Below are 24,809 nucleotides of genomic sequence, written 5' to 3'. Positions count from 1 at the left end.
AATAACATTATATTTTTCAAGAATTAGCACACCTTTGCAAAGATAATAAGATTTTGCGAGTAGTATGCAATGATTGGATATTAACCATCCCTGTTTTAATAATTCCTAGCATCCTGTTTGCTTTTTTGTCCGCCGCCGCACATTGGGCGGAAGGTTTCATCGTATTGTCTAGGATGACACCTAGATCCTTTTCTTGGGCGCTAACCCCCAAAGTGGACCCTAGCATTCTGGTAACCCCTAGCATTCTGGTAACTGGTTATTCTTCCCAATGTGCATCACTTTGCATTTGTCCACATTAAATTTCATCTGCCACTTGGACGCCCAGTCTTCCAATTTCCTAAGGTCTGCCTGAAATTTTAAACAATCTGCATGCTCGGGAACCATATATATATAAAATGGAGCGCACAATAGCAACACAGAAAGGTTACTTTGGTAAATTTCAGAAGATATGGAGGCCATTAGCAGATTTTTGTAATGATTAATAACATTTTCCCATAATAAGATATTTGTTAAATGGGGATGTGGGTGGGTATTATTTTATTTATCTCACAATATGTATGAATTAATTAATAAATTTTAAAGGATTAGGTTAGATTTTCTGAAATAGGTAGTGAGGGATTGGGAGGGGGGGGTTATTTTATTTATATTGGTCATACATATTAAATGAATTACATATTATTTAGAACATTATAAAATATGTATATAAATATGATATGTTGTACTTAAAGTGGTCATGAAGGTAAATCAAGTGTGTATTTATAAGATCATATAATTTTTTCTGATACACTTGTAATATGAAAAAATGAATAAAGAAATTATAATAATAATAAACAATCTGCATGCATTTTAACAACTTTGAAAAGTTTAGTGTCATCTGCAAATTTAATCACCTCACTCGTCGTTCCAATTTCCAGATCATTTATAAATAAGTTAAATAGCACCGGTCCCAGTACAGACTCCACTGTTTACTCTCTTTCATTGGGAAAAATGACCATTTAACTCTACCCTTTGTTTTCTATCCGCTAACCAATTCTTAATCCACAAATGAACTTTGCCATCTATCCCATAACTCTTTAATTTTCTCAGAAGACAAACAGAAACCAGAACTTGGGCCCAACATGATTTGAATAATAAAATGACCAGACAACAAAAGGTAGAAAAAATAATTGTATTTTCTGTTTTGTGATTACAATATGTCAAATTTGAAATGTGTATCCTGCCAGAGCTAGTGCTAGACAGCAAGCGTAAGCTAGGACCTAAAAGAGAGAGAGAAAAAAATCTTTATTTGTTTGTTTACACTACAGTGCTGGTGTGGAATTGGAGAGGCTGCAACCTTATGAAATGTTATATTGTAACACTGTGAATGTTAAACTGTAACCCGTTCAGAGCTCTCTGGGGAGGACAAGATTATAAAAATAAACAAATAAAATTATTAAAAATATTTTTTTTATATGGGGTTTATGTTAAAAAAATGATCGGGGGGGGATGTTAAAAAATGATTGGCTCAGGCTGTCACATACCCTAGGTCCGCCAATGATGATGGGTTTGATATTCAAAAGCTATTTAAGTGGGCAGATGAGGCTCTTGCCCATGTACATCTTGCTCAGTGGGACTTAACTGGCACAAACCGACAATGTTGAAAATGGGCAGAAGAGTTAGAGTTAGAGATGGAGTTGGGGAAGAGCTAGGAGTTATGTAGGTGCTGGCACAAACAGCAGTTTTAACTTTTCTCGGTTAGCTATGTACTGAATATTAGCCGGCATCTGAATAGCTGTCAGTTGTGGCTTGAAGCTCATTGCCCCTCCCTCCTGTCCTCCCCCTATTTTGATCCTCCATTCCCTCCTCCTGCACTCAAGCCCTAGGAATTACCTACTTAGGAATTACCTACCAGTCCTAAGTAAAAATGACTGCCATTACCTATAATGGTAATGGAGCTTTCATAGCTAAAGTATCTTCCAGCCAATATCATTTTCACTTTGGAGTGACATTCTGTAGCTTCATAGCTGTGTTTAAGATCATTTAGATATTTGTTACTACTGATACAGGCAAGTACACCATAACATGGCACCATGTCGAATCCTGTTTTTAAACAACGTTTAGAAGCCTTTATTGCACAACTGATTTGTTTGGGATCATTACTGGCCTTTGTTAACATTTTTTATCCTGATGTTAATAAAGCCTGGCTGTTTTTTTTCTATATATCCTTGGTAAATCATTTATAATATATGTCCACTGGTCCACCCTACTTTTTTATGTTTTTCTACATTTTGTAGGGGAACTTTTCACCTCCTTTTTGTGGGTATATGATATCCTTACCAAGACATCTGTATGTAAGAAATTAACTCTCCAGGTATGCTTGTAAAAATTATATATAAGACTCAGCGAACCACTGGTTACATGTGGACTGGCTAACACAAATATATGCTGAAGACACTCACCTGAAATTTTCTTCTCTAATAGAGCTGCAATTTCCATTATTTCTTCAATGGGAGAAACCTTATTCTTTTGATATTGAGCTTTAAAGTCAATGGCTCGCTTCTCATCATCAAAGATACACTCACAGGATGACCATGGCGTAGTGTGCAACTCGATCTCTCCTGAGAGGGAATTCCGTTGAGAATAAATATTTCTAAACTCCCATAAGTGATCTTAAAATGAAAAAAATAGACATAAATAAATAGATGTATTATCAGCTATCATTAACACCCCCTACACCACCACCACCACCACCACCACATTTGAGTAACCACTAAATACCTTACCAAAATTTAATTCAAGTTATTGCTGCCACTAACTTCAGTCATATATATTTAGAACATTGAACACAGCTCTGCAGTGGGAATTCTTATCTTTTTTTTTTTTTACATTTATGTTTCATCTTTTTAGCCAAAAACAATAAGAAACTGCAGAGAGAAATGCACAAGATGCAGGAACTTTATTAAAAATCAGTAAAATATTTTCCAAAGGATGGCTCTCGTGTGCATAGGGACTGGGACCCAATAAAGTCCGTGTTTTGAAGAAACACTCCTTCCTCAGGGGTCCTATTAAAAAATAAGTGAGGTGTGAATTGTAGCTATGGAGTGAGCATGGTTGCCTCAATAAATGATGTGCTTCAGAAATGACAGCCTGCATCGAAGAATGATGGTGTTGACAAGAGGCATGCAATGAATAGACTCAATGCTATTCGATGTTGATGTCCACTGGTACGGAAGGGACTAGCACTACAGAAAAAGTCCAAGTTCCTGGAAATCTGACTCCAGGCCTAATATAGCTAAAAGTGAGGAAGAAAACATTCTGGTAGTTTGTTGTTATTGTTTTTCCCTTCTTTTTCTTTTCTTTTTTATTTGTGTATATAGCCCGGAAGGGCCAGCCAGACAGGACAAGACAATGGTGGAGTAGAAAGGAAGCTAAAAACCTGTCGATGCTGACGGCAGGGGCAAAGGTTTTAAAGTTGTCTGAAGATCCCTTGACATCGAAACTTATTAACTTTTTTTTTTTTAATAAGCGTAGAGAATAACAATTAACAAGTATGCAAATAATTGAAAAAAGAGAAGCGAGAAGGCAACTCAAGGGAACAAAGTTTAGATATGTCTTCTTCATTCCGTGGAAAACAAAAAACTGATGACTTCACAAGATTGTGTTGGGCAGTAAGGCACTCGCACATGCGCAGTGCAGGCAGTCTTGAAGCTTTGCTAAAGCTTAAAGTGGCAGTATACTTTACCACTGTCCATACCGGGGCTCTGTGGATGACGTCACCCACGTGAGTATATGCTGCCTGCCTGTCTAGGGATAAGGACCTGCATGGTTTCAAGTTTATTTAAAAATTTGATTTGATCGCAATATCATAATCTAATGCGATTTACAAATAGTGATAAAATCAGGGTAAGAAAAGAAAAAACTGTTAAAAATTAAGACATTATAGGACACAAGAGGAGGGTGGGTTTAAATACAATTCAAAACCAAAAATGAACAAGGGGTTAAAACTATAGGTTGGTAAAGAGTTACCCACTTAATTTTCCTTTAAAGGAGTTTTAGTCCGCTATAGAATGTGTGAGTTATAAAGAATTCAAGTAGCATACTAAAAAGCATCCTTAAAAAGCCAACTTTTCAGGAGACCTTTAAATTTACTAAGTGATTTTTCTTCCCTTTCTAAAAATGCAGGGGCTTTATTCATTAACGTTTTGTGTGTAAGTAAAGGTATTTTGTAAGTAATTCTATAGTTTACGGGTAACCAATGTGCTTCTTTTAATAGGGGAGTCACATGATCATTTTTTTTTCTTTTGGTAATTATTTTTATTGCATTGTTTTGTAGGATTTGTAATCTATGTATTTATTTTAAGGTTATTCCCTTGTACAAAGAGTTACAATAGTCTATTTTTGATGTGAGTAACATTTTGCGACTTTTGAAAAGAAAGTGGGCACTGAACAATACATTTTCTGCAAAATTATCAAGGCTTAACTTTTCTCTTACATTTACTTTAACAAGATTAGTGAGAGGCAACAGATTCCAGAGAAGTAAAAGATTATTTAAATGAACAACACATATTCCCAATTTGAGATTTCCAGAAATGCCCCAAGTCTGTTGAGTTTGATATGATTTCAAAATTATTATTATTATTTTTTTTTATAAAAATTGTTATTACTGAATATGCAATTATTTTTCAAAAACAGTCCATAATTAATAATAAAACATACTGCATACACAACCAGGGTCATCTACAAGGAAAATTTCATCAGGCCAGATTGTACAATCCATACTGGAGTTTAGTCATGACACCAGGGTCATCACCCTTGCTCTAGTAAAACATGTGATGGGATCTTTAATGTCCACACAGAAGGAAAAAAACCTTGATTTAGGAGCTTCTATTCTGAAAGCCTTCCTGTATTTTGCCTCATATAAGTGGCCCCATCTCAATAGTGTATTCGTATGGTAGCACTGTTGTTTCTTAAGAGTTGCACACACATCAGGTTTTTAATATATCTTAGCACATGGGTAGTTTATATTTGGGTTGGGTATGGGGAATAAGTATTATATGGAAATGGGAATATTGATAAAAAGGGGGGTATTTATTTTATCTTATAAGAATATTTGATTGTAAATACAAGTGATTTGTGAAAATTGTTTTATTATTTATAATTCACTTGATGTAAGAATCAAAAATGAATAAAGATTTATAAAAAAAAAAAAAGGTTTTTAATATATCCCTAATGAATATTTATTAGGAATAGTCTGTAAATCTGGTCAGTGGCCTTGGAGGACGTGAGGTTTCCTTCTCCTGGCATAAGGGTTTTTGTGCTAAAATATTACTTCAGCACTGGTGAAGGAAAAGAGTGATGTGCCTTCATGGCATCCACTGTTTCTTGGAGGACTCTTATACAAATCCTGTTTAGTGTAACCAGAAGTGTTACAAAAAAAAATAATAATAATAATAATTTACCTGGTAGGGGCCTCCAGGAGGCTGCCCGTGTTGGAAGGTGTCAGGACCTGAATCACGGGTCCGGGAGTGGATTCAGCGATCGTGCTGGATATGGAGCATCATGGCCATTCCTAGTCACTGGAGCTGAGAGGCAGGGCCAGAGGAGACAGTTGTGCTCATTAGGAAAAAGCCCAGGCCTCTACTGAGGCCTGGGCTGAAGATATTGCCACGCAATGCGCGCAGTGACATCACTGTGCGGTAATGTCATGCGTGTCAGCAGAGAGGTGGCCCGAACTTCCCGGAGCTTAAATAAACACTCTACCATTAATGAATAAGTGGTTTAGAGGAGGAAAGGGGCTCAAGCCCAGGAGAGAGAGGCAGATGCCTCAAAGTGAAACAGCTATTCACGCAATTGCACATCCGTGAACCCCTTGCATAAATTAATGTTAATTATATTAAAGCCCAAGACGGTGCTGGGAGGTTAAGGGGGGGCTGCAAAGAGCCCAAAACTGGTGTATGCCCAGAACAGTAAAGGAGACCAGCTCCTAAACATATATAAAATAACACAAAATTCACAGTTTAAAAATAGTTTAAGTGACCAGCAGAGATGCTGGGGTTCGTTTGAGCAGTGCCATGTATTTGTTGCATTGAAAAAAAATGTTGCTGTCCCTTTAAAATTGCAGAAGTTGCTCAGTAATGAAAATAAAAGTCCTAAAACATATGTACCATATTTTTCGCTCCATAAGACACACCTGACCTTAAGATGCATCCTAGATTTAGAGGAAGAAAACAAGAAAAAAAACCCATTCGGAACCAAATTCTCCCTGCCAGGCTCTGCACCCAACCCCACACTCCTTGCCAGGCTCTGTACCTTGTCCCCCCTCCCTATCAGGCTCTGTACCCTGACCCCCCTCTCGTGGTCTAGTGGCAGACCGGGACAGGAAACAGGGCAGGCAAGCAGGCCTAGTGGCAGACAGGCAAAGTGGCCTAGTGACAGGTAGGCAGGCAGAGTGGCCGGCAGGCAGGCCTTATGGCAGGCCTAATGACAGGGGAAAAAGTGTGTCTTTTAGAGCGAAAAATATGTAAATAAAAGTCCTGTACTTATTATGTAAGGACTCTCCTGATTGGCTGCCCTAGTAAATAAGGTGTCTGTTATTTTGTGGCCATTGAGAGCAAAGGACTACCAGAGAAGAAGAAACAACCATCTGCATGTGCTGAGTGTGAGAGAGAATATTTTGGGTTGAAAGTGAATTTGTGATTGAGAAAATAAAACGCTAACCCCCTGTTTTACTAAGGTGCGCTATACGTTTTAGTGCGTGCTAAATCTACGTGCGTGCTAACCGCTAATGCGTCCTTAGACTAACATGCTCTTGAGAACTGACGGCAGCCCTTCACGGAGTGGCACGGGGCAAGGCAAGAAGTGAAAAGCTCGTGCCTGCCTTCTGTACCACTCTGACTCTGCCGCTCAAGAGTCAGCCGGAGGAAAGGACAGGAGGCTGAAAGCTCTTGCCCTACAACGCTGGACCGCCGAAGGAATAAAGGTGAGGGGCCCTGCCTGCCTGCCACTTCTTAAGGAACAGTCTTCAGAAGAACAAAAGATAAAGCCAAGTAAAGGTTTGGGATTTTTGGTAACAGTAATTTATACTAAACTTTAGTTTATATGAGAAATGAAAATACTAATATATTTCTAATAGTATTAATTATTGCAGTATCATATAAATATTAACAAATACTCCAGGAAGGAGATAACATACAGCAATATATATATATATACTAGTATTTTAGCCCATTACATTAACGGGTGCTAGAAATCTGGCTGGCTCCCTTAGTCCCTTGCACCCCCCTTCCCTTCCCACGGTCCCAACAAACCTGCCGACTCTAGCAGCGTCTGCAGCACTCTACACTCGGCCGTCTATTTTCTGTAAACCGCTTAGAATCCTAACGGAGTTTAGCGGTATATAAGAAATAAATTACATTACATTACATTCTACTGTCCTGATTTACTCTGGCACATCCCTGATGACATCATCAGAGACGTGGCAGAGCAAATCAGGGCAGTAGAAGGCCCTGAAGCAGCGTGTGTAGAGTGCTGCAGACAGGTTTGGAGTCTGGACCGCGGGAAGGGAAGGTGGGGCCGGTCAGACGTCAGGAAGGGATGGGAGATCGCAAAAAACTTACTGTTTTTTTGCCGCGAGAGAGCAGGGAGTTCAGCGCTGGCGGCCAGTCCTGCCGTGAGTGTAGTTAGGTGCTGGAAGGCTGGTGACTCACGCATGCGCACTCCTGCCGCCACAGACATACACCTTATGGATCAGGGAAAATGGAACATGCAGGTAGGAGTGCGCATGCGCGGCTAGGGTTTTATTATATAGGATATAGCACAGTTACTTACAGTAACAGGTGTTATCCAGGGACAGCAGGCAGATATTCTTGACTGATGGGTGACGGCACCGACGAAGCCCCGGTACGGACAATTTTAGAGTGATTGCACTCTAAGAACTTGGAAAGTTCTAGCAGGCCACACCGCGCACGCGCGAGTGCCTTCCTGCCCGACGGAGGCGCGTGGTCCCCAGTTAGGATAAGCCAGCTAAGAAGCCAACCCGGGGAGGTGGGTGGGACGCAAGAATATCTGCCTGCTGTCCCTGGATAACACCTGTTATGGTAAGTAACTGTGCTTTATCCCAGGACAAGCTGGCAGCATATTCTTGACTGATGGGTGACCTCCAAGCTAACTAAAAGTTTCAAGTTTCAAGTTTATTAGGATTTTATATACTGCCTATCAAGGTTATCTAAGCGGTTTTTACAATCAGGTACTCAAGCATTTTCCCTCTCTATCCCGGTGGGCTCACAATCTATCTAACGTACCTGGGATGGTGGGAAGGTTAGCCATTAGGAAAACAAATTTTGCAAAACAGATTGGCCGAAGTGACCATCCCATCTGGAGAATGCGTCCAGACAATAGTGAGATGTAAAAGTATGAACTGAGGACCAAGTAGCAGCCTTGCAGATTTCCTCAATAGGTGTGGAACGGAGGAAAGCCACAGATGCTGCCATGGCTCGAACCCTATGGGCTGTGACAGAACCTTCCAGAGTCAGTCCGGTCTGAGCATAACAGAAAGAAATGCACGCTGCGAGCCAATTGGACAGCGTACGTTTAGAAACAGGATGTCCCAATTTATTCGGATCAAAGGACAGAAAGAGTTGAGGGAATGATCTGTGGGGCTTAGTACGGTCTAAATAGTAAGCTAAAGCCCGCTTACAGTCCAAAGTATGCAAAGCCTGTTCTCCAGAGTGAGAGTGAGGTTTTGGAAAGAAGACAGGCAGAACAATGGATTGGTTGAGATGGAATTCAGAGATAACCTTAGGGAGAAACTTTGGATGAGTACGCAGAACCACCTTGTCATGATGAAAGACGGTAAAAGGTGGGTCTGCTACTAGTGCATGGAGCTCACTGACCCTCCTGGCAGAGGTGAGAGCAATCAGGAAGAGAACCTTCCAAGTGAGAAATTTTAAAGAAGCCGTGGCCAAAGGTTCAAACGGAGGCTTCATTAAGGCTGAAAGAACCACGTTAAGATCCCAGATCACAGGAGGTGGTTTAAGAGGTGGTTTCACATTGAAAAGTCCTCGCATGAATCTGGAGACCAAGGGATGAGCTGAAAGGAGTTTCCCATGGACTGGCTCATGAAAAGCAGCAATAGCACTGAGGAGGACTCTGATGGAAGTAGGCTTGAGACCAGAATTAGACAAAGAAAGAAGGTAATCCAACATGGTCTCCACAGCAAGGGACGTAGGATTATGATGATGAAGAAGACACCAGGAAGAAAACCGTGTCCACTTCTGATGGTAACATTGTAGAGTGGCAGGTTTCCTGGAGGCATCCAGAACAGAACGAATGGGCTGAGACAAAAGAGTATCCTTCGAAGTCAGCCCGAGAGATACCCAGGCTGTCAGGTGCAGAGACTGGAGGTTGGGATGCAGAAGGGTCTCCTGACGTTGTGTAAGCAGAGAAGGAAATTGTGAAAGTAGAATAGTTTCCCTGGAACTGAGTTGAAGTAGAAGGGAGAACTAATGTTGCCTGGGCCACCGTGGCACAATCAGAATCATGGTGGCCTGTTCCCTCTGGAGCTTGAACAAGGTCCGGAGCATGAGAGGCAGAGGAGGGAAAGCATACAGGAAGAGATTGGACCAATCCAGGAGAAATGCAGACGGTGAGGAGAGTAGAGTCTGGAGCAGAAGTGGGGCAGCTGATGATTGTGAGGAGCTGCAAAGAGGTCTATCTGAGGAGTGCCCCACTGAGCGAAGATGGACTGCAGAGTGAAAGGATCGAGTGTCCACTCGTGAGGCTGGAGAATTCTGCTGAGCTTGTCCGCTAAGGAATTCTGTTCTCTCTGAATGTAGATAGCTTTCAGGAATAGGTGGTGATCTGTGGCCCAAGCCCAAATCTTCTGGGCTTCCTGGCACAAGAGGCAAGAGCCCGTCCCACCCTGCTTGTTGATGTAGTACATTGCAACTTGATTGTCTGTGCACAGTAGAAGGACCTGAGGAAGAGAAGATGCATGGAAGGCCTTGAGGGCATAAAACATCGCTCTGAGTTCCAGGAAGTTGAGGTGATGTTTCATTTCCTGGGCTGTCCAAAGTCCTTGAGTTTGGAATTCATTCAAATGAGCTCCCCAGGCATAAGGGGAGGCGTCGGTGGTGATGACAAGTTGATGAGGAGGTAGATGGAACAAAAGACCTCTGGAGAGATTTGAGGATATCAACCACCATTGTAGAGACTGACGAAGAGAGGATGTCACAGATATGTGTCGTGAGCAAGGATCCGTCGCTTGGGACCACTGGGTCGCTAGGGTCCATTGAGGAGTGCGTAGGTGGAGACGTGCGAAGGGTGTGACATGAACTGTGGAGGCCATGTGACCCAAGAGTATCATCATTTGCTTGGCAGAGATGGAGCGTTGATGAAGCACCTGCTGACACAGAGATTGGAGAGTGTGAAGACGGTTGGACGGCAGAAATGCTCTCATGAGGATTGTGTCCAGCACCGCTCCAATGAATTGAAGTCTCTGAGTGGGGATAATATGAGATTTGGGTAGATTGATCTCGAACCCCAGAAGTTGTAGAAACATAATGGTCTGGTTGGTGGCCTGGAGTACTATCTGAGAAGAATTGTCCTTTATCAACCAATCGTCCAGGTAAGGAAACACCTGAAGGAGGTGGGAACGTAGAAAGGCGGCCACCACAATCAGACATTTGGTGAACACTCTTGGAGAGGAGGCAAGACCGAAGGGTAGCACCTTGTATTGGTAATGACAACAGTTGATCATGAAGCGGAGGTACTGTCTGGAGGCCAGATTGACCGGTATGTGAGTGTATGCTTCTTTGAGATCTAGGGAACATAGCCAGTCGCCTTGATTGAGAAGAGGATAAAGAGTAGCCAGAGAAAGCATCTTGAATTTCTCTTTTACCAAGCATTTGTTGAGATCGCGAAGATCTAAAATGGGTCTGAGATCTCCTGTTTTTTTGGGGACTAGAAAGTAACGGGAGTAAAATCCCTGCCCCTTTTGATCTAGAGGAACTTCCTCTATGGCGTTCAGAAGAAGGAGGGATTGAACCTCTTGCAGAAGGAGGGAAGACTGAGGAGTGTTCAAAGCAGACTCTCTTGGCAGACTTTGGGCAGGAAGAGTCTGGAAATTGAGAGAGTAGGCCGTGGCGGATGATGTTGAGGACCCACTGATCCGAGGTGATGATTTCCCAACGGCTTATGAAATGATTAAGGCGTCCCTCCTATGGGCTGCTGAAGATGGGCAGAAGGAGGGAGACTGGCTATGTCCTGGAGAACCAAGTCAAAAGGGTTGAGTTGATTTCTGTGAAGGGGGGAGGTTTCACCTGCTGTTGCTGCTGGTGCTGGTCGAGCAGCTTGCCTCTGTTGTTGCCTCTGACGCCTGGGTTGTTGCTGTGTCTGAGGTAAAGGACGAGCCACAAATCTACGTTGATAGGCCGATTGTTGGCGAAAAGGCCTAGTAGGTGGGGTCTTCTTCTTTGTTTTAAGGAGAGTGTCCCATCGAGTCTCATGAGCTGAGAGTTTCTGAGTAGTGGAGTCCATGGATTCTCCAAACAGCTCATCCCTCAAACAAGGTGCATTGGCCAGTCGATCTTGATGATTGACATCGAGTTCTGAAACTCTGAGCCAGGCCAGTCGCCGCATAGCTACCGACATAGCCGTGGCCCTAGAGATCAGCTCAAAGGTGTCATAGATGATCTGACCATGAACTTGCGCAGTTGTAGAGAGCGATGAAGAAGTTTGGCAAAAGGCGGATTTTTTACGGTCAGGGAGATATTTCTCAAAAGATGACAAATTCTGAATGAGATGCTTAAGGTAAAAAGAAAAATGGAAAGCATAGTTCCCTGATCTATTTGCTAGCATCGCATTTTGATACAACCTCTTGTCAAACTTATCCATGGCCTTACCTTCTCTGCCAGGAGGGACAGAAGCGTATACACTAGCCCCCATGGATTTCTTTAAAGTAGATTCCACCAGTAAAGACTCATGGGGGAGTTGCGGCTTGTCAAAGCCTGGAATAGGTATGACCTTATACAAGGAGTCCAGTTTGCGGGGAGCTCCTGGGATGGTCAAGGGTGTCTCTAGATTTTTGTAAAATGTCTCTCTTAATATGTCATGGAGAGGTAGTTTGAGAAATTCCCTTGGAGGCATGGTCAAAATCCAGAGCATCGAGAATGCCTTGGATTTTTTGGATTCAGCCTCCAAGGGAATAGAGAGAGATTCACACATCTCTTTGAGAAAAGAGGTAAAAGAAGTTGCATCAGGTTTAGAGGATGGATCTAAAACAGAAGGATCCTCTTCTCCTGATGAACACTCTCCCTCTGAGAGAAGAGGGTCCTCCGAATCGCCCCACAGATCAGGGTCCCTTACTTGAAAACTGCGGGTCCCGGGATTCCGGTGGTGGAGGGTTCTAGGTGTCGAGTTTTATGCATCAACTTCCCAGACCTCTGTGAAAACGGTACCGGGAGATGTTATAGGCTGTGTCGGCGTCCGATGTTTGAACAGCCTGGTTGTAAGGATCTCGGGTTTCCGGCGCTAAGACCGGCATAGAAACCGAGGAAGTAGTATGCATTGGTACCGACAAGGTGGATGCCGACAAAGGATGGCTGGTTCCACTGTCTGTACCGGAGGCTCAGACCGGACCCGGGACTGGAAGGCTCGGTTTGTCAGAAGAGCAGGGTACACAGCTGCTGTAGTTAGTTCTATAAGCTGTACTTGCAGAACGGCGGCAATGCGCTCGTCCAGTGAAGCACCCGGTAACCGGCCGCTTTTTTCTTCTGCGGTACCTTGGGTGCCGCTCTACACTCCGAAGAGAACCCCGATTTCGAGGGGCTTACCTCAATCGGAGCGGAGCGCTTCCGCAGGCGCCTCGAGGTCAGCAGGATTGGGCCTCGCTGCCACTGAGACCGGAGGGGCGTTCCAGCGGGGAAGGCTTCTTAGCCGGCTTACCTGAAGGGGTGCGACGCCGGCGCGGTGTCGACGAGGCAGGGTGCCGACTGCGTCGGGGGTCGAAGTGGGGACCGGGTGCCGCCGAATCCGACATCTCGGTACCAAACAATAATCGCTGTTGGATTTGTCGATTTTTAAAGTTCTCTTTTTAAGAGTAGCACAGCGGGTGCAGGTATGATTCTCGATGGTCAGGACCAAGACACTGTAGACACCAGTTGTGCGGGTCTGTGAGTGAAATTGGTCGAGCGCGACCGCTGGCACTTCTTAAACCCGGGTTGAGGGGGCATGAATGTAAAAACGGCTTCAGCCAAATCGAAGGCCGAAGCCTCGATGGTGGCAACAGGCCCCGGCTGGGGCGGAAACCGAAAAAATGAAAGAAAAAACGAATTAAGTTTTGTTTTTTTTACAAAGAAAATAAAATAAAATGAGGGAAACAATATTTCCCAACGAGTTTACGCGAGCGGGAAGGCGAAAGAGAAAAAAGTTTTCAACAGCCGTTGAAAAGTGCGTCTTCTTAGCTCTGCGGTAAACTAAGAAACTGGGGACCGCGCGCCTCCGTCGGGCGGGAAGGCACTCGCGCTTGCGCGCCGTGCGGCCCTGCTCGACCCAACTATTCCAGTTCTTAGAGTGCAATCACTCTAAAATTGTCCGTACCGGGGCTCCGTCGGTGCCGTCACCCATCAGTCAAGAATATGCTGCCTGCTTGTCCTGGGATAAATATATTTATGCACTTACTCTGGTTAGCTCTTTTCCAGTAGATAGGTGAGACAATCTAGACCACAGGGTTATTTTCCCATACTCGCATTGACTGCAGAAGGACTGTAGCAGAACGAGACTTGGGGGTGATCATTAGTGAAGACATGAAAGTCTGCCAATCAAGTGGAGAAAGCTTCATCCAAAGCTAGACAAATCATGGGTTGTATCTGTAGGAGCTTCGTCAGCTGTAAACCCGAGGTCATAATGCCTTTGTACAGATCCATGGTGAGACCCCATCTGGAATACTGTGTACAATTCTGGAGGCCACATTACCACAAAGATGTGCAGAGAGTTGAGCCGGTTCAGAGAATGGCCACCCGGATGGTCTCAGGACTCAAGGATCTCCCGTATGGGGAACGGCTGGATAAGTTGCAGCTATATTCACTCGAGGAACGCAGAGAGAGGGGGGACATGATCGAGACGTTCAAATATGTCACGGGCCGTATCGAGGTGGAGGAAGATATCTTTTTTCTTAAAGGTCCCATGGCAACAAGAGGGCATCCGTTGAAACTCAGGGGTGGGAAATTTCATGGTGACACCAGAAAATATTTGTTCACCGAAATAGTGTTTGATCGCTGGAATAGTCTTCCACTAGAGGTAATTGAGGCCAGCAGCGTGTCAGATTTTAAGAAAAAATGGGATTGGCATGTGGGATCTCTTCACGGAGGGAGTTAGGGGGTAGGACATTGGTATGGGCAGACTAGATGGGCCGTGGCCCTTTTCTGCCGTCAGTTTCTATGTTTCTATGTAAGGAATCCGAGCTCCCAGGAAGTAATGCAGACCGGCCAAGCAGATGCACTTTTAAAAGTGTGGCTTTCCTTGCTACAGATCATATCGTCTGACCCTTCTCCCAGATACAGCTGTCTCAGGACTACTGGGAATTCTTAACACAGGGGAAGCCTTGAAAGAAGATTGGAATAAACCCCCCCCCCCCAAAAAAAAAAAAAAAAAAAATCTAGGGCAGAGCAAATGAAAAGACATCTTCTCAACTCGCCTGCAGAATTAAAACTGAGGAGAATGGGCAGAGATAAGGGGGTAGAGAGAAGAAAATGACTGATGTCGTCTGCAAGCAACTCGCGAGTTGGGGTGGCTTAACCCATTCGTAAGGAATCATATGCTGTTTGTACAGGAATCGGTGGCTATTGTGTGACATAGCCAACTAAGTTTTAGCTGCTGACCACTAATAGTCCAACAACAAAAAACCTCCCAAACCCCAAGAATAGAAACTAGACAAGGGAGAGAGACAAAAGCAGAGACGGCTCAACTACATTCACCAACCTATCAATGATGTTTAAGATGTAAGTAGATTAAACGGGAGAGCCCTCAGTAACACAGCCACCCACTAGAGAACCAGTGGAAAAGGCTGTCACATGGCTTACACCCAAACGAGTGTTAACTGTGAAACATCCCCGGGCTCTACTCCGTATTTTTTACAATAAAGTGCACCCAACAGTGCTAAGTGTGAAAAAAGATATACATAAATCAAAAAAACACACTTTACCATCCACTACGATTGTCTCTGCCCCTTGTCCAGGGGGGCCAGAAAACGTCCAAGTCCAGCCAAGCAAAAAACACCAGTTGTCACCCCACTAAGCTTAAACAATCTCTTCCTATAAGCCTGTTCCTCCGTATTCGGAGGTTATGTACAGATACTGATGAGTTCCGTATTCAAGCCCGGAAATTATACCACAGATTTAGAGAGCGAGGATACCCGCATCGTGTCCTGCAGAATGCCTATCACAGAGCCCTTTATGCCAACCGGGCCTTGTTGCTGTCCTCCACTTCCCCTCAAAAAGAGGTTAAAACAGTCTGTGTGTTGTCGTTTTCTGATCAAGCGGCCACTGTTGCTCAAAGCATCAATAAGCACTGGCATATTCTTCAGCTTCATTCCATCTTTCATGAACCTCCCTGCATAGCATATTCTCGTGCCAAAAATGTTGCAGACTATGTGGTTCATTCCAGATATATTGCTGAACATAACCATAAGATCCAGGAGGGACAGCATTCAAGATGCAGTGATACCTGTGATTTGTGCAAGGTTACTATTGAGGGTAATACATGGCAACACCCTAAGACTCTTAAGACATATGCTCTCAAATCTGTCACCACATGTAGTTCTATATGGGTGATATATGTTATTACATGCTCTTGTCGTATGGTATACGTGGGCTGTACTCAAAGGAAAATCAAAACACGCTTGATTGAGCACTGCTCACATATCAATACCCGGTCAATGAATTCCCCGCTGGTGCCTCATTGTATCCAGTTGGGACATACCTTTCAGGATTTACGTTGGTCTATTATTGAACAGGTTTATGAGAGTCATCAGGGAGATAAAGTACTGTGGTTACAACTTAGGGAGCAATATTGGATTTTTGAACTCCAAGCGTTAGCTCCTATGGGACATAATGACTATATTGAATGGCAACATACCTTTTAATTTATTGTTTTTTGAAAGTTAGTTTTGCTTTATTTTTTATTGAATTTTTTTGCAGTTCATTTTTTCAGCTGACTCCGGGCCGTGTTTTTCTGGTCTCTTTGAAGTTCTCTGGAGTCAGGTGCTTTTTCTTTCTTTTTTCTTGTCCAATTACCTTTTGGGTCTGCTGTTTAAATTGGAGGCGTTCTGTTCGGTTCAGTGCCATTTCCTGCTTTGTCAATCCTTGCTGTGCCGGATGATTTGGATGGTCACAGCGCAGTCCAGCTGTTCCTGAAGAAGGGGGTGTGCACCCCCGAAACGGAGTCCCGTTGGACGAAGAATATCTTTGCTGGCTGTTTGTCTTCATGGAGAAGCTAAGTACTTCCTGTTGTTTTTTGCTTGGCTGGACTTGGACGTTTTCTGGCCCCCTGGACAAGGGGCAGAGACAATCGTAGTGGATGGTAAAGTGTGTTTTTTTGATTTATGTATATCTTTTTTCACACTTAGCACTGTTGGGTGCACTTTATTGTAAAAAATACGGAGTAGAGCCCGGGGATGTTTCACAGTTAACACTCGTTTGGGTGTAAGCCATGTGACAGCCTTTTCCACTGGTTCTCTAGTGGGTGGCTGTGTTACTGAGGGCTCTCCCGTTTAATCTACTTACATCTTAAACATCATTGATAGGTTGGTGAATGTAGTTGAGCCGTCTCTGCTTTTGTCTCTCTCCCTTGTCTAGTTTCTATTCTTGGGGTTTGGGAGGTTTTTTGTTGTTGGATTTGTCTATTCACCTTCCAATTTTTTTGGGTTTTTCTGATTTCTTTAGACCACTAATAGTCAGCAGAGATAGCCAGCAATCTCCCGCTAAATATTAGTGGTTAGTCAGCCAAATGCTATTTAACTGGCCAAGAACAGCTTCTGGACGGTTAAATAGCACTGAATATTGGGTGGTATGTGTCTTCTACCAGTTATTGCGATCTCTAAACACACTTAGTTTTCATGACAGACACCTGCTTGGCAGGGGTTAACCTTATGTATAGCTCATTTTTTATGTATTATATGAGTTTCTTGTTCAAAGATCAAGGATTCATGTTTGGAAATCACTGTTATCTTGTTCTCTGAAAATAACCTTGTAATGATTACAAAATATAATAGATTTGCTATGTGCCTAAATGGAGGAGTAACACAATGGTGCAGTGGCCTGAAAACCAGGGGAACCAGGTTTGATTCCCACTCCCTTCATTGCCCCAGGTACAAAATAAATACTTGTATAAAATATGTAAACTGATTTGTTTGTAACCACAGAAAGGCGATATATCAAATCCCAACCTCTTTCCCTTTGTTGAAACTGCCATTTATATTGTTATATTTATTTGTATGTGTGTATACAACGCAGACGTAGGTGATTTCAACTCTGATGGGGTGGGATTGTGGTGAACCTGTACTCAAAGCTGTTTGGGTGAACTCCTGATATAAGAGAGATGAATAGTGTGATAATATTTGAAAGCATATTTGCAACTGACTTTGAAGTTCATTTTCTTTTTTTTCTTAGAAACAGCCTGAAACTATGCATTAAAAGTAAGTACTCTACCTGACTTTCCCCCTTTTTATTAAACTGCTCCCGACGTTCATAGGAACTCTATGAGAGTCGGGAGCAGCGCAGGGCATTCAACTTGGCTCCCTGCGCTAAAAACCGCTATCATGGTTTAATAAAAGGGGAGGGGTTGTTTTTCTAATCAAACAAAAAAGTCCCCACAAAAGGAACTGGAGTACGTATTGGGGGTAATATGTTAGCTTAGCAGGGTTTTAAAAAGTTTTGGATAATTTCTTAAAACAAAAGCCAACAAGCCATTATTGAAATGGTTTGAGGGAAATCCACTGCTTATTCCTAGAATAAGCAGAATAAAATCTGTTTTACTCTTTGATATCTTGCCAGGTACTTATGACCTGGATTAGCCACTGTTGGAAACAAGAAACTGGGCTTGATGGACTTTCGGTCTATCCCAGTATGGCAATTCTTATGCTCTTAACTATAGGTAACTGTAAAGTCTGTGGATATTTTTTCCCACATTCTGAATAGATTCTCAATGGGAAAGTATGTGCATAGTTTCCTTTTGTAAACTGATTAAGAAAAAATGGCCAAAGAGGTTTCTGCTTATTTTTCCAGCAAAAGCAGTAGCAGGAAAACAATCTGTGTACTTTTGCATGTGCAGAACTGTGTCACTGCCACTTCTGACCTAACTCCATCATGGTAAGACATCCAGCAAAATGTGGCTATAATTTTCAAAAATAAATCTTAACCACATAAATAGCTTTTGAAAACTGCCCTCATATATAGTTTGTTAATTGTTTAAATGAAACATTGGGGTTATACTTAGGGTTACCATAAGCCTCCAGAAAAAGGACGACAGATTGAAAGAAATGGAAGTAAAATCCGGATGTCTCAATCCATCCTTCTTTTTCTGGAGCTATATGGTAATCCTAGATTATACTGCTTTAACTTTTGGGCGCCACTATACTACCAACCAAAACAGATAATGAAAAACAAATTCAAGAAAGATGATCAAAAATGTTGAGTATTTTAAAGCTAATTATAAAGAATGCCCTAAGATTCCACCTTGCATAAATAAAAGCTCTGCCATTATGCTACATCTTGATATTCTCTCACCAGTGCCTTCATTACTGGCAATCTATGTTTTTGAATAAACACTCTTACGTGGCTGAGAAGGCATTTATGTGCAAATGTTAAAAAGATCATGCTTAACTTCCTTTCCTTCATATAAGCTGCAGATGGTAAAAGTAAATCATTTTCGGGACACTTTTTACTTACCCTTTCTTCTTTGGATCCGATTGCCCCAGGCAGTTGCAGTACCCCATAGCACCAATGTATAATGCTGACCTTTGACTTGCTCCACTGTTAGAACAATTTTCATTTGTTTTTGACCATTGTAAAAGTATATGGACTCTGCAGATGGAAGAGATACAATTACTGCTCAATAATTTGGGGTATGCTAATAGGTCCAGCATAACTAATCACCTGCAAAGACCATCATTGACCAGTTTGTTTATTTTTTATATAAAAATGTCTTATATCCCATAACATCTACAAATCTGGGTGGTTTACAAAATACAGTACATATAAGGAGATTATGTACTTACCCTGGTAAGCTCTTTTCCAGTAGAAAGGTGAGACACTCTAGACAAGTGGGTTGTGTCCCAGTGGCCACCGCGTGCCATATGCAAAAGGAATCCAATCTAGATTTTTTTTTCTGCGACTCTGTTCTACTTCAGTGTGCTCTGTAGCTCCACCTGCACAGAGAACTATCTTACAAACGTGAAGTAGAGACACCCATGGCAATGAAGTCTGCTCAATAATTAACATAAGAACATTAACTGCAAAAAGGTAACAAATGCATCAAAGGAGCTAAGAAACACCCCTACATAAAACAGTAACATATATACAGGATCTTCCCAGCTCAAGGGCTGACTGACATCCAAGAATCAACTTGGAGAACCAGAAACAGACAGTATGCAGATGCAGGAAGGACAGGGTGGGAGTCTAGAATGTCTCACATATCTACTGAAAAAGAGCTCACCAGGGTAAGTACATAATCTCCTTTTCCAGTGCAATAGGTGAGACATTCTAGACAAGTGGGACATACCAAGGCAGTCCCTAAAAGCAAGGAAGGGCTGTGTCGGCCCACAAACTGGAGTACCCAAAGGCAGAGTACTATCTCGCTGTCACATCCACTCTGTAAAACTTGGCAAACATGTGCAAGGAGGATTATGTTGCTGCCCTACAGATCTCCTCAGGGCTGACCACACTAGCTGCATCCCACGAAGAAGCTATAGTCCTAGTAGAATACGTCTTAAAGGAGATGGGAGACTGTGTTAAGGACAGAATATAGGCCGATGAAATGGTCCTATGGATCCAACTGGATAAAGTGGCCTTGGAAGCGGGAGCACCCCACTTGACAGAATGAATCGTCACAAATAGGTGGTCCGAAAGATGAAACTCGTTAGTGACCTCCAGCCAACGAAGGAACACTCTACGTACATCCAGATTTCTCAAAAATGCAATCCTGTTACTTTGACCCAGTAGGCTGATAAACAGGCCAACACACTTCCTGAAAGCCGAAATCACCTTCGGGAGGAGAGAAGGAACCATGCACAAGGAAAGAGCTTGAAGTTCTGAGACACATGGCTATAATAGCGACCAGAAAGACAGTCTTGAGAGACAAGCATCCCAAATAGTCTCAAAGGGAGCTATGGTAAGGCCAGGTTGAGGTCCTGCAAAGGGACCAGTGTTTTAAATCGGCGGTTCAATGCAAAAAGCCCCTTTCAGAAACTGACAATGGCAGGGTGAGATGCCAAAGACTGGTTCTGGGCTATGAAACAAGAGTGTCCAATCACTTGGGCTCAAAGGGATGCCATAACGAGGCCTTTATCTAGACCAGGTGGAAGAAAGGTGAGAACCACTGAAATCGGAGAGGAATATGGCGACATCCGTTCCTGGTCACAGCAATGCCTGAAAAGTCTTCCATGCCTCAGCAAAGGCAGACACAGTAGTCAACTGCATAGACTCAAGAAGTGTGGCAAGAACTACCTCCGAATAGCCTTTATGCACTAAAGCTGTGCACTCAACAGCCATGCCATAAGAACAAAGTGACCCAAGTGATCCTCCGTCTGCCCTCTTTCTCTGTCCTTTCCATCCACTATCTGCAATCTCCCCCTTCCATATGGCATCTTCCTTCTTTCTATGTCCATTCCATAAATTATGCCCCTTCTTTCTTTTGTACATGATTCATTTCAGCTTCACTCCCTCCCCATTTTTCTTTCTCCACTTCTTCCCCTATGCTCTGGCATCTCTTCTCCTTCCTTTCCCATCCACCCTCCTTCCTGTTCCCTTAGTCTAGCATCTCTGTCTCCTCCCCTTCCCTCCATTCCCTGGTATCTCACCCTCTCCCTCTATTGTCTGGCATCTCCTTTCCCTCCCTCCCTCTCCTCTCCCTGGACTTCCTTTTTCCTCCCTATCCCCAGTCGGGTGCAGCAATTCTCTCCCCCTCCGTCATCCTCCCAGTTCGGCAACATAGCGTTCACAACTCACTGTTCTTGTTGGCTTTAGGCCTTCCTCTCTGCCAGGACCCGCCTAATTCCTGGCAGAGTAGAAGTCTCAAAGCTGACAAGAGCAGCGAGTTGTGAACGCCGTGCTGCCGAAGAAGTCCTCGATGCAGGCCCTCTGAGGAGTCATCAGAGCACTATACACCCTTATGGACTGCAACTGGAGTGGACTGCAACCCCCTCTTGCAGAATAATCAAATCTTAAAAAAAAAATTATATATTTAATGTGGTAGGAACTTGCTGTGCTGAAGCAGTTTACTGGCTCCAGAACTGCAGATTTATGCCACACAGTCTCCAACGCTGTATCTTGTGCACAGCCACAGTGAGTGGTGGCGGGCTTGAGCCAACGGGATTCTTGACAGGGAAGTCTCAGCTAAGGCTCATTACTGGGAAAGCTCTGCACATCTACCAATCAGGGAGATAGAGCTGGAGCTTGATGGCCAATCAACAGCACTTCCTTATTTTACTTATTTATTTATGATTCATTTTTATTTTTTCATTATGTGCACTTTTTTTTAATCTCTATAAACTTTTATTCATGAGTCATTCTTGTCACTGAAGTCGGCCGTTATCTTTTATCTCTTATTTTTACTGTGTCCATTTAATTTGTGCATAGTTACACACAACTTCTATGTACCATATCTATGTGTTTCTTTTTAATGGGTACCACAACACATGTGTGGCCTCTTGGCGCTTTTTTCACATAGACGCCAACATGGTAAGCTACAGTTTGCTTCAATCGTAATTTTTATCTTTTTTCGCTTCAGCGTTCTAAATATTTTCATATACTTTTTTTTTTTTTCCAGCTTAAGACTATTTTGATGCTTTGACTCACATTGGTGAGCATTCTGATTTTAGTCCTGGTCCTTGTTTGCTTGCTTTGACACTATACAGTTTTATTTTTGAATCAGAAATGCACATCAGAAAAGTGTGTCATAGGTATATCTCTTTTTTAAAAAAAAGAAATGTACTTTTGTTTTAAAAATACAGTACTCTTTGCTTTTTTGGTTTTAAGTACATGGCTAAACTTTTTCTATTGATAGTTCTTTATGTGCCTATAGAGGAGACATTCTGGTCTTGATTTATTTTTTAGTATGTAATAGTTCTCATAATACTTTTATACACATTGTGTGGTCATAAAGTTGTTCCCTCTTAGTAGTTTTAATTTGCTTGTTCATTTTATGGTGTTATTTATATCATTTTATCATGTTGCATATTTAATCCAGTATATCTTTCTTTATGATTTATCTCAGAATATCATATGTTTGCTACTCAGATAAGTCTGGTTACAATTTTATCTTTGGATATATTTTGGTTTTTTTCAGAATACAGTGGTACCCTCGGTTTACGAGTGCACCGGTTTGCGAGTGTTTTGCAAGACAAGCAAAATATTTGCAAAATTGGCGCCTCGGAAACCGATTTACGAGTGCAGATGCTCAAGGCCCAGCAGAAGAGGAGGCCGATCTTCGGGCACCGGCACCAAGCACAAGACATGCCGGTGCCGGTGCCCAGATGAAGGTATGAAGCAGCAGGGGGGGGGGGGTGCTGCATCACGGGAGGGAGAGTGCCGGAACGCAGGGGGGGCCTTCAGGGGGAGCAATGCCGTCTCTCGTGGTGGGGGGGGGGAACGTATCAAAGCGAGTTTCCATTATTTCCTATGGGCTTTGATAAACGAGCATTTTGGATCACGAGCATGCTCCTGGAACAGATTATGCTCGTAATCCAAGGTACCACTGTATGTTGATTAATGCTTTTGCTATTATTTTTGTAATTGTTTTATCTTCCATGCTTTCACTATTTAATTCCTGATGGTTATTTTTATGCGCTTTGCATTTGATTATTTATGTTTTTATAGATATGTTCAGATAAAGTTTTCATGTTTGCAATTTTCTTTATTGCAATAATTATCTGTTTATGTGCAATTTTATGCTTTCATTATTTATTTTCTGACATTATGTTACATCTTGTTCCATTTGTTTTATAGTTTGCTTATTGTCCCCTGAGGAAGGTGACACTAGTTGCTGAAACCTGGATCCTGGTTGGGACTTTCCTAGAATTCTACTTTTGGGATCTCATTTGATCTTTTTAAGATCAAGGACTTTTAATGTTTTAGTTGTGTTGTTTTGAATAAATGTAACTGTTGGGTGGTATTGACATCTCTCTCACCTATCTACTGAAAAAGATATTGTCAAGTTAAGAACATAATCTCTTTTTTTCCAGTGTAATACGCGAGTCATTTTAGACATATGGGATGTACCGAAGCACTCCCAGAAATCTAGGGCAGGCTGACTGCACCAGCCCTCAAAACCGAGGACCCAAAGGCAGAGTCCTGTTGTGCCACCACATCCACTATGTAAAACTTGGAAAAGGTATGGAGACTAGACCAGGAAGCTGCTCTGCAAATCTCCTCTGGGAGACTGCCCTAGCTTCGGCCCAAGAAGAGGTCACACTCCTGATGGATTGCACCTTGATAGAAACAGGAGACTGTTTCCCAGAGAGAACGTATGCTAATGAAATTGCTTTACAGATCTATCTCGAAATCGAAATTGGAAGCCGGAGCACCCTGCTTGGAGGAATCAGTCAGCACAAACAAAAGGTCTGAGAGTCTAAACTTGTTGGTGACCGCCAAATAACGAACGAGCACTCTGCACATGTCCAACTTCTTCAAAACGTGGTCTTGTGACTTAGACCCATGGGTTGAAATACTGGTAAGCACACTTCCTGATTAACAAGAAAAGTAGAAACCACATTGGGCAGAAAAGAAGGAACTGTGCGCATGGAGATCTCAGACTCGGAGATCTTCGGAAAGGGCTCTCTACAAGATAGAGCTTGAAGTTCTGAGACATGTCTCACCGAAGTGATTATGACTAGGAAGACCACCTTAAGCATCAAGTCAAAAAGCGATGCGTCCTTGAGAGGCTTAAATGGAGCTTAGCTTTAGAGAGGCTGGACAGAACCATGTTAAGGTCCCACGAAGGGAAAAGTGGCTTGATTGGTGGTCGAATCTGAAGAGCCCCCTTCAAAAATCGAGTGACATCTTGGTGGGAAGGTATATGATCCCGAGCTCTGAAACAAGAAAGCCCAGTGACCTGAACCCGAAGGGAAACTATGGCAAGTCCCTTGTCCAGACCCTCTTTGGAGGAAGGCCAGCATCACAAACACCGGGGTCGAATATGGTTCCACACTTTCATGGTCACACCAACGTTGGAAAGTTTTCCATGCCACATAGTCCCTGATCTCCTGTCCCAGTAAGTGCTGCACCTGTAAATAAGGGGTCATCCAGCTGGTCATCATCAGCAGAATCCCCCGGATCAGGAACAGGCAGCGTAGAAAATGTGGCTGACTGAGAGAAGGACCTGCCATAGAAGCTACGCCACTAATAGGCACATTTGAGAACTCTCAAAAACAGCCACTGATCAGAAAGTAAGGCAACAACAGCTCAGACCTGTTGGCGAATTTTGGCCACAAATGTGGCACAACAAGGTTAGAGAATTATTCAGCAGTTGTAGAGAATCACTCCAAGTGCTCATTTTAATATTAATGACCTCATTGTATTTCATTTGCATGGCAGTATTGAGACTTGGAAAAGACCACATTA

At 42.9% G+C, this 24,809-nt stretch overlaps 1 protein-coding gene and 1 long non-coding RNA gene across 7 annotated transcripts in view; one reads left to right on the top strand and one right to left on the bottom strand.

Moving 5' to 3' along the window:
* SHLD2 (shieldin complex subunit 2) overlaps positions 1 to 24,809 on the bottom strand; it is a 174,190-nt gene that overhangs the window by 53,254 nt on the left and 96,127 nt on the right. For all 6 annotated transcript variants that reach the window (XR_004539145.1, XM_033941115.1, XM_033941116.1 and 3 more), the window contains 2 exons: positions 18,921 to 19,055; positions 2,439 to 2,648 (listed from right to left, as the gene is read on the bottom strand). Coding sequence is in view for 5 of the 6 variants with exons in the window: in XM_033941115.1 (XP_033797006.1) it covers positions 2,439 to 2,648; positions 18,921 to 19,055 (345 nt within the window). In the remaining variant the exon portion in view is untranslated. The remainder of the gene's footprint in view (positions 1 to 2,438; positions 2,649 to 18,920; positions 19,056 to 24,809) is intronic.
* On the top strand, positions 17,450 to 24,224 carry LOC117359029. Its single transcript, XR_004539146.1, has 3 exons — positions 17,450 to 17,668; positions 18,258 to 18,341; positions 23,196 to 24,224. It is a non-coding gene; the product is annotated as an uncharacterized LOC117359029 (long non-coding RNA).

The sequence above is a fragment of the Geotrypetes seraphini genome, chromosome 4 (assembly GCF_902459505.1).
Source record: "Geotrypetes seraphini chromosome 4, aGeoSer1.1, whole genome shotgun sequence".
Taxonomy (NCBI): Eukaryota; Metazoa; Chordata; class Amphibia; order Gymnophiona; family Dermophiidae; genus Geotrypetes; species Geotrypetes seraphini.
This window is presented reverse-complemented; position numbering and strand designations above follow the sequence as displayed.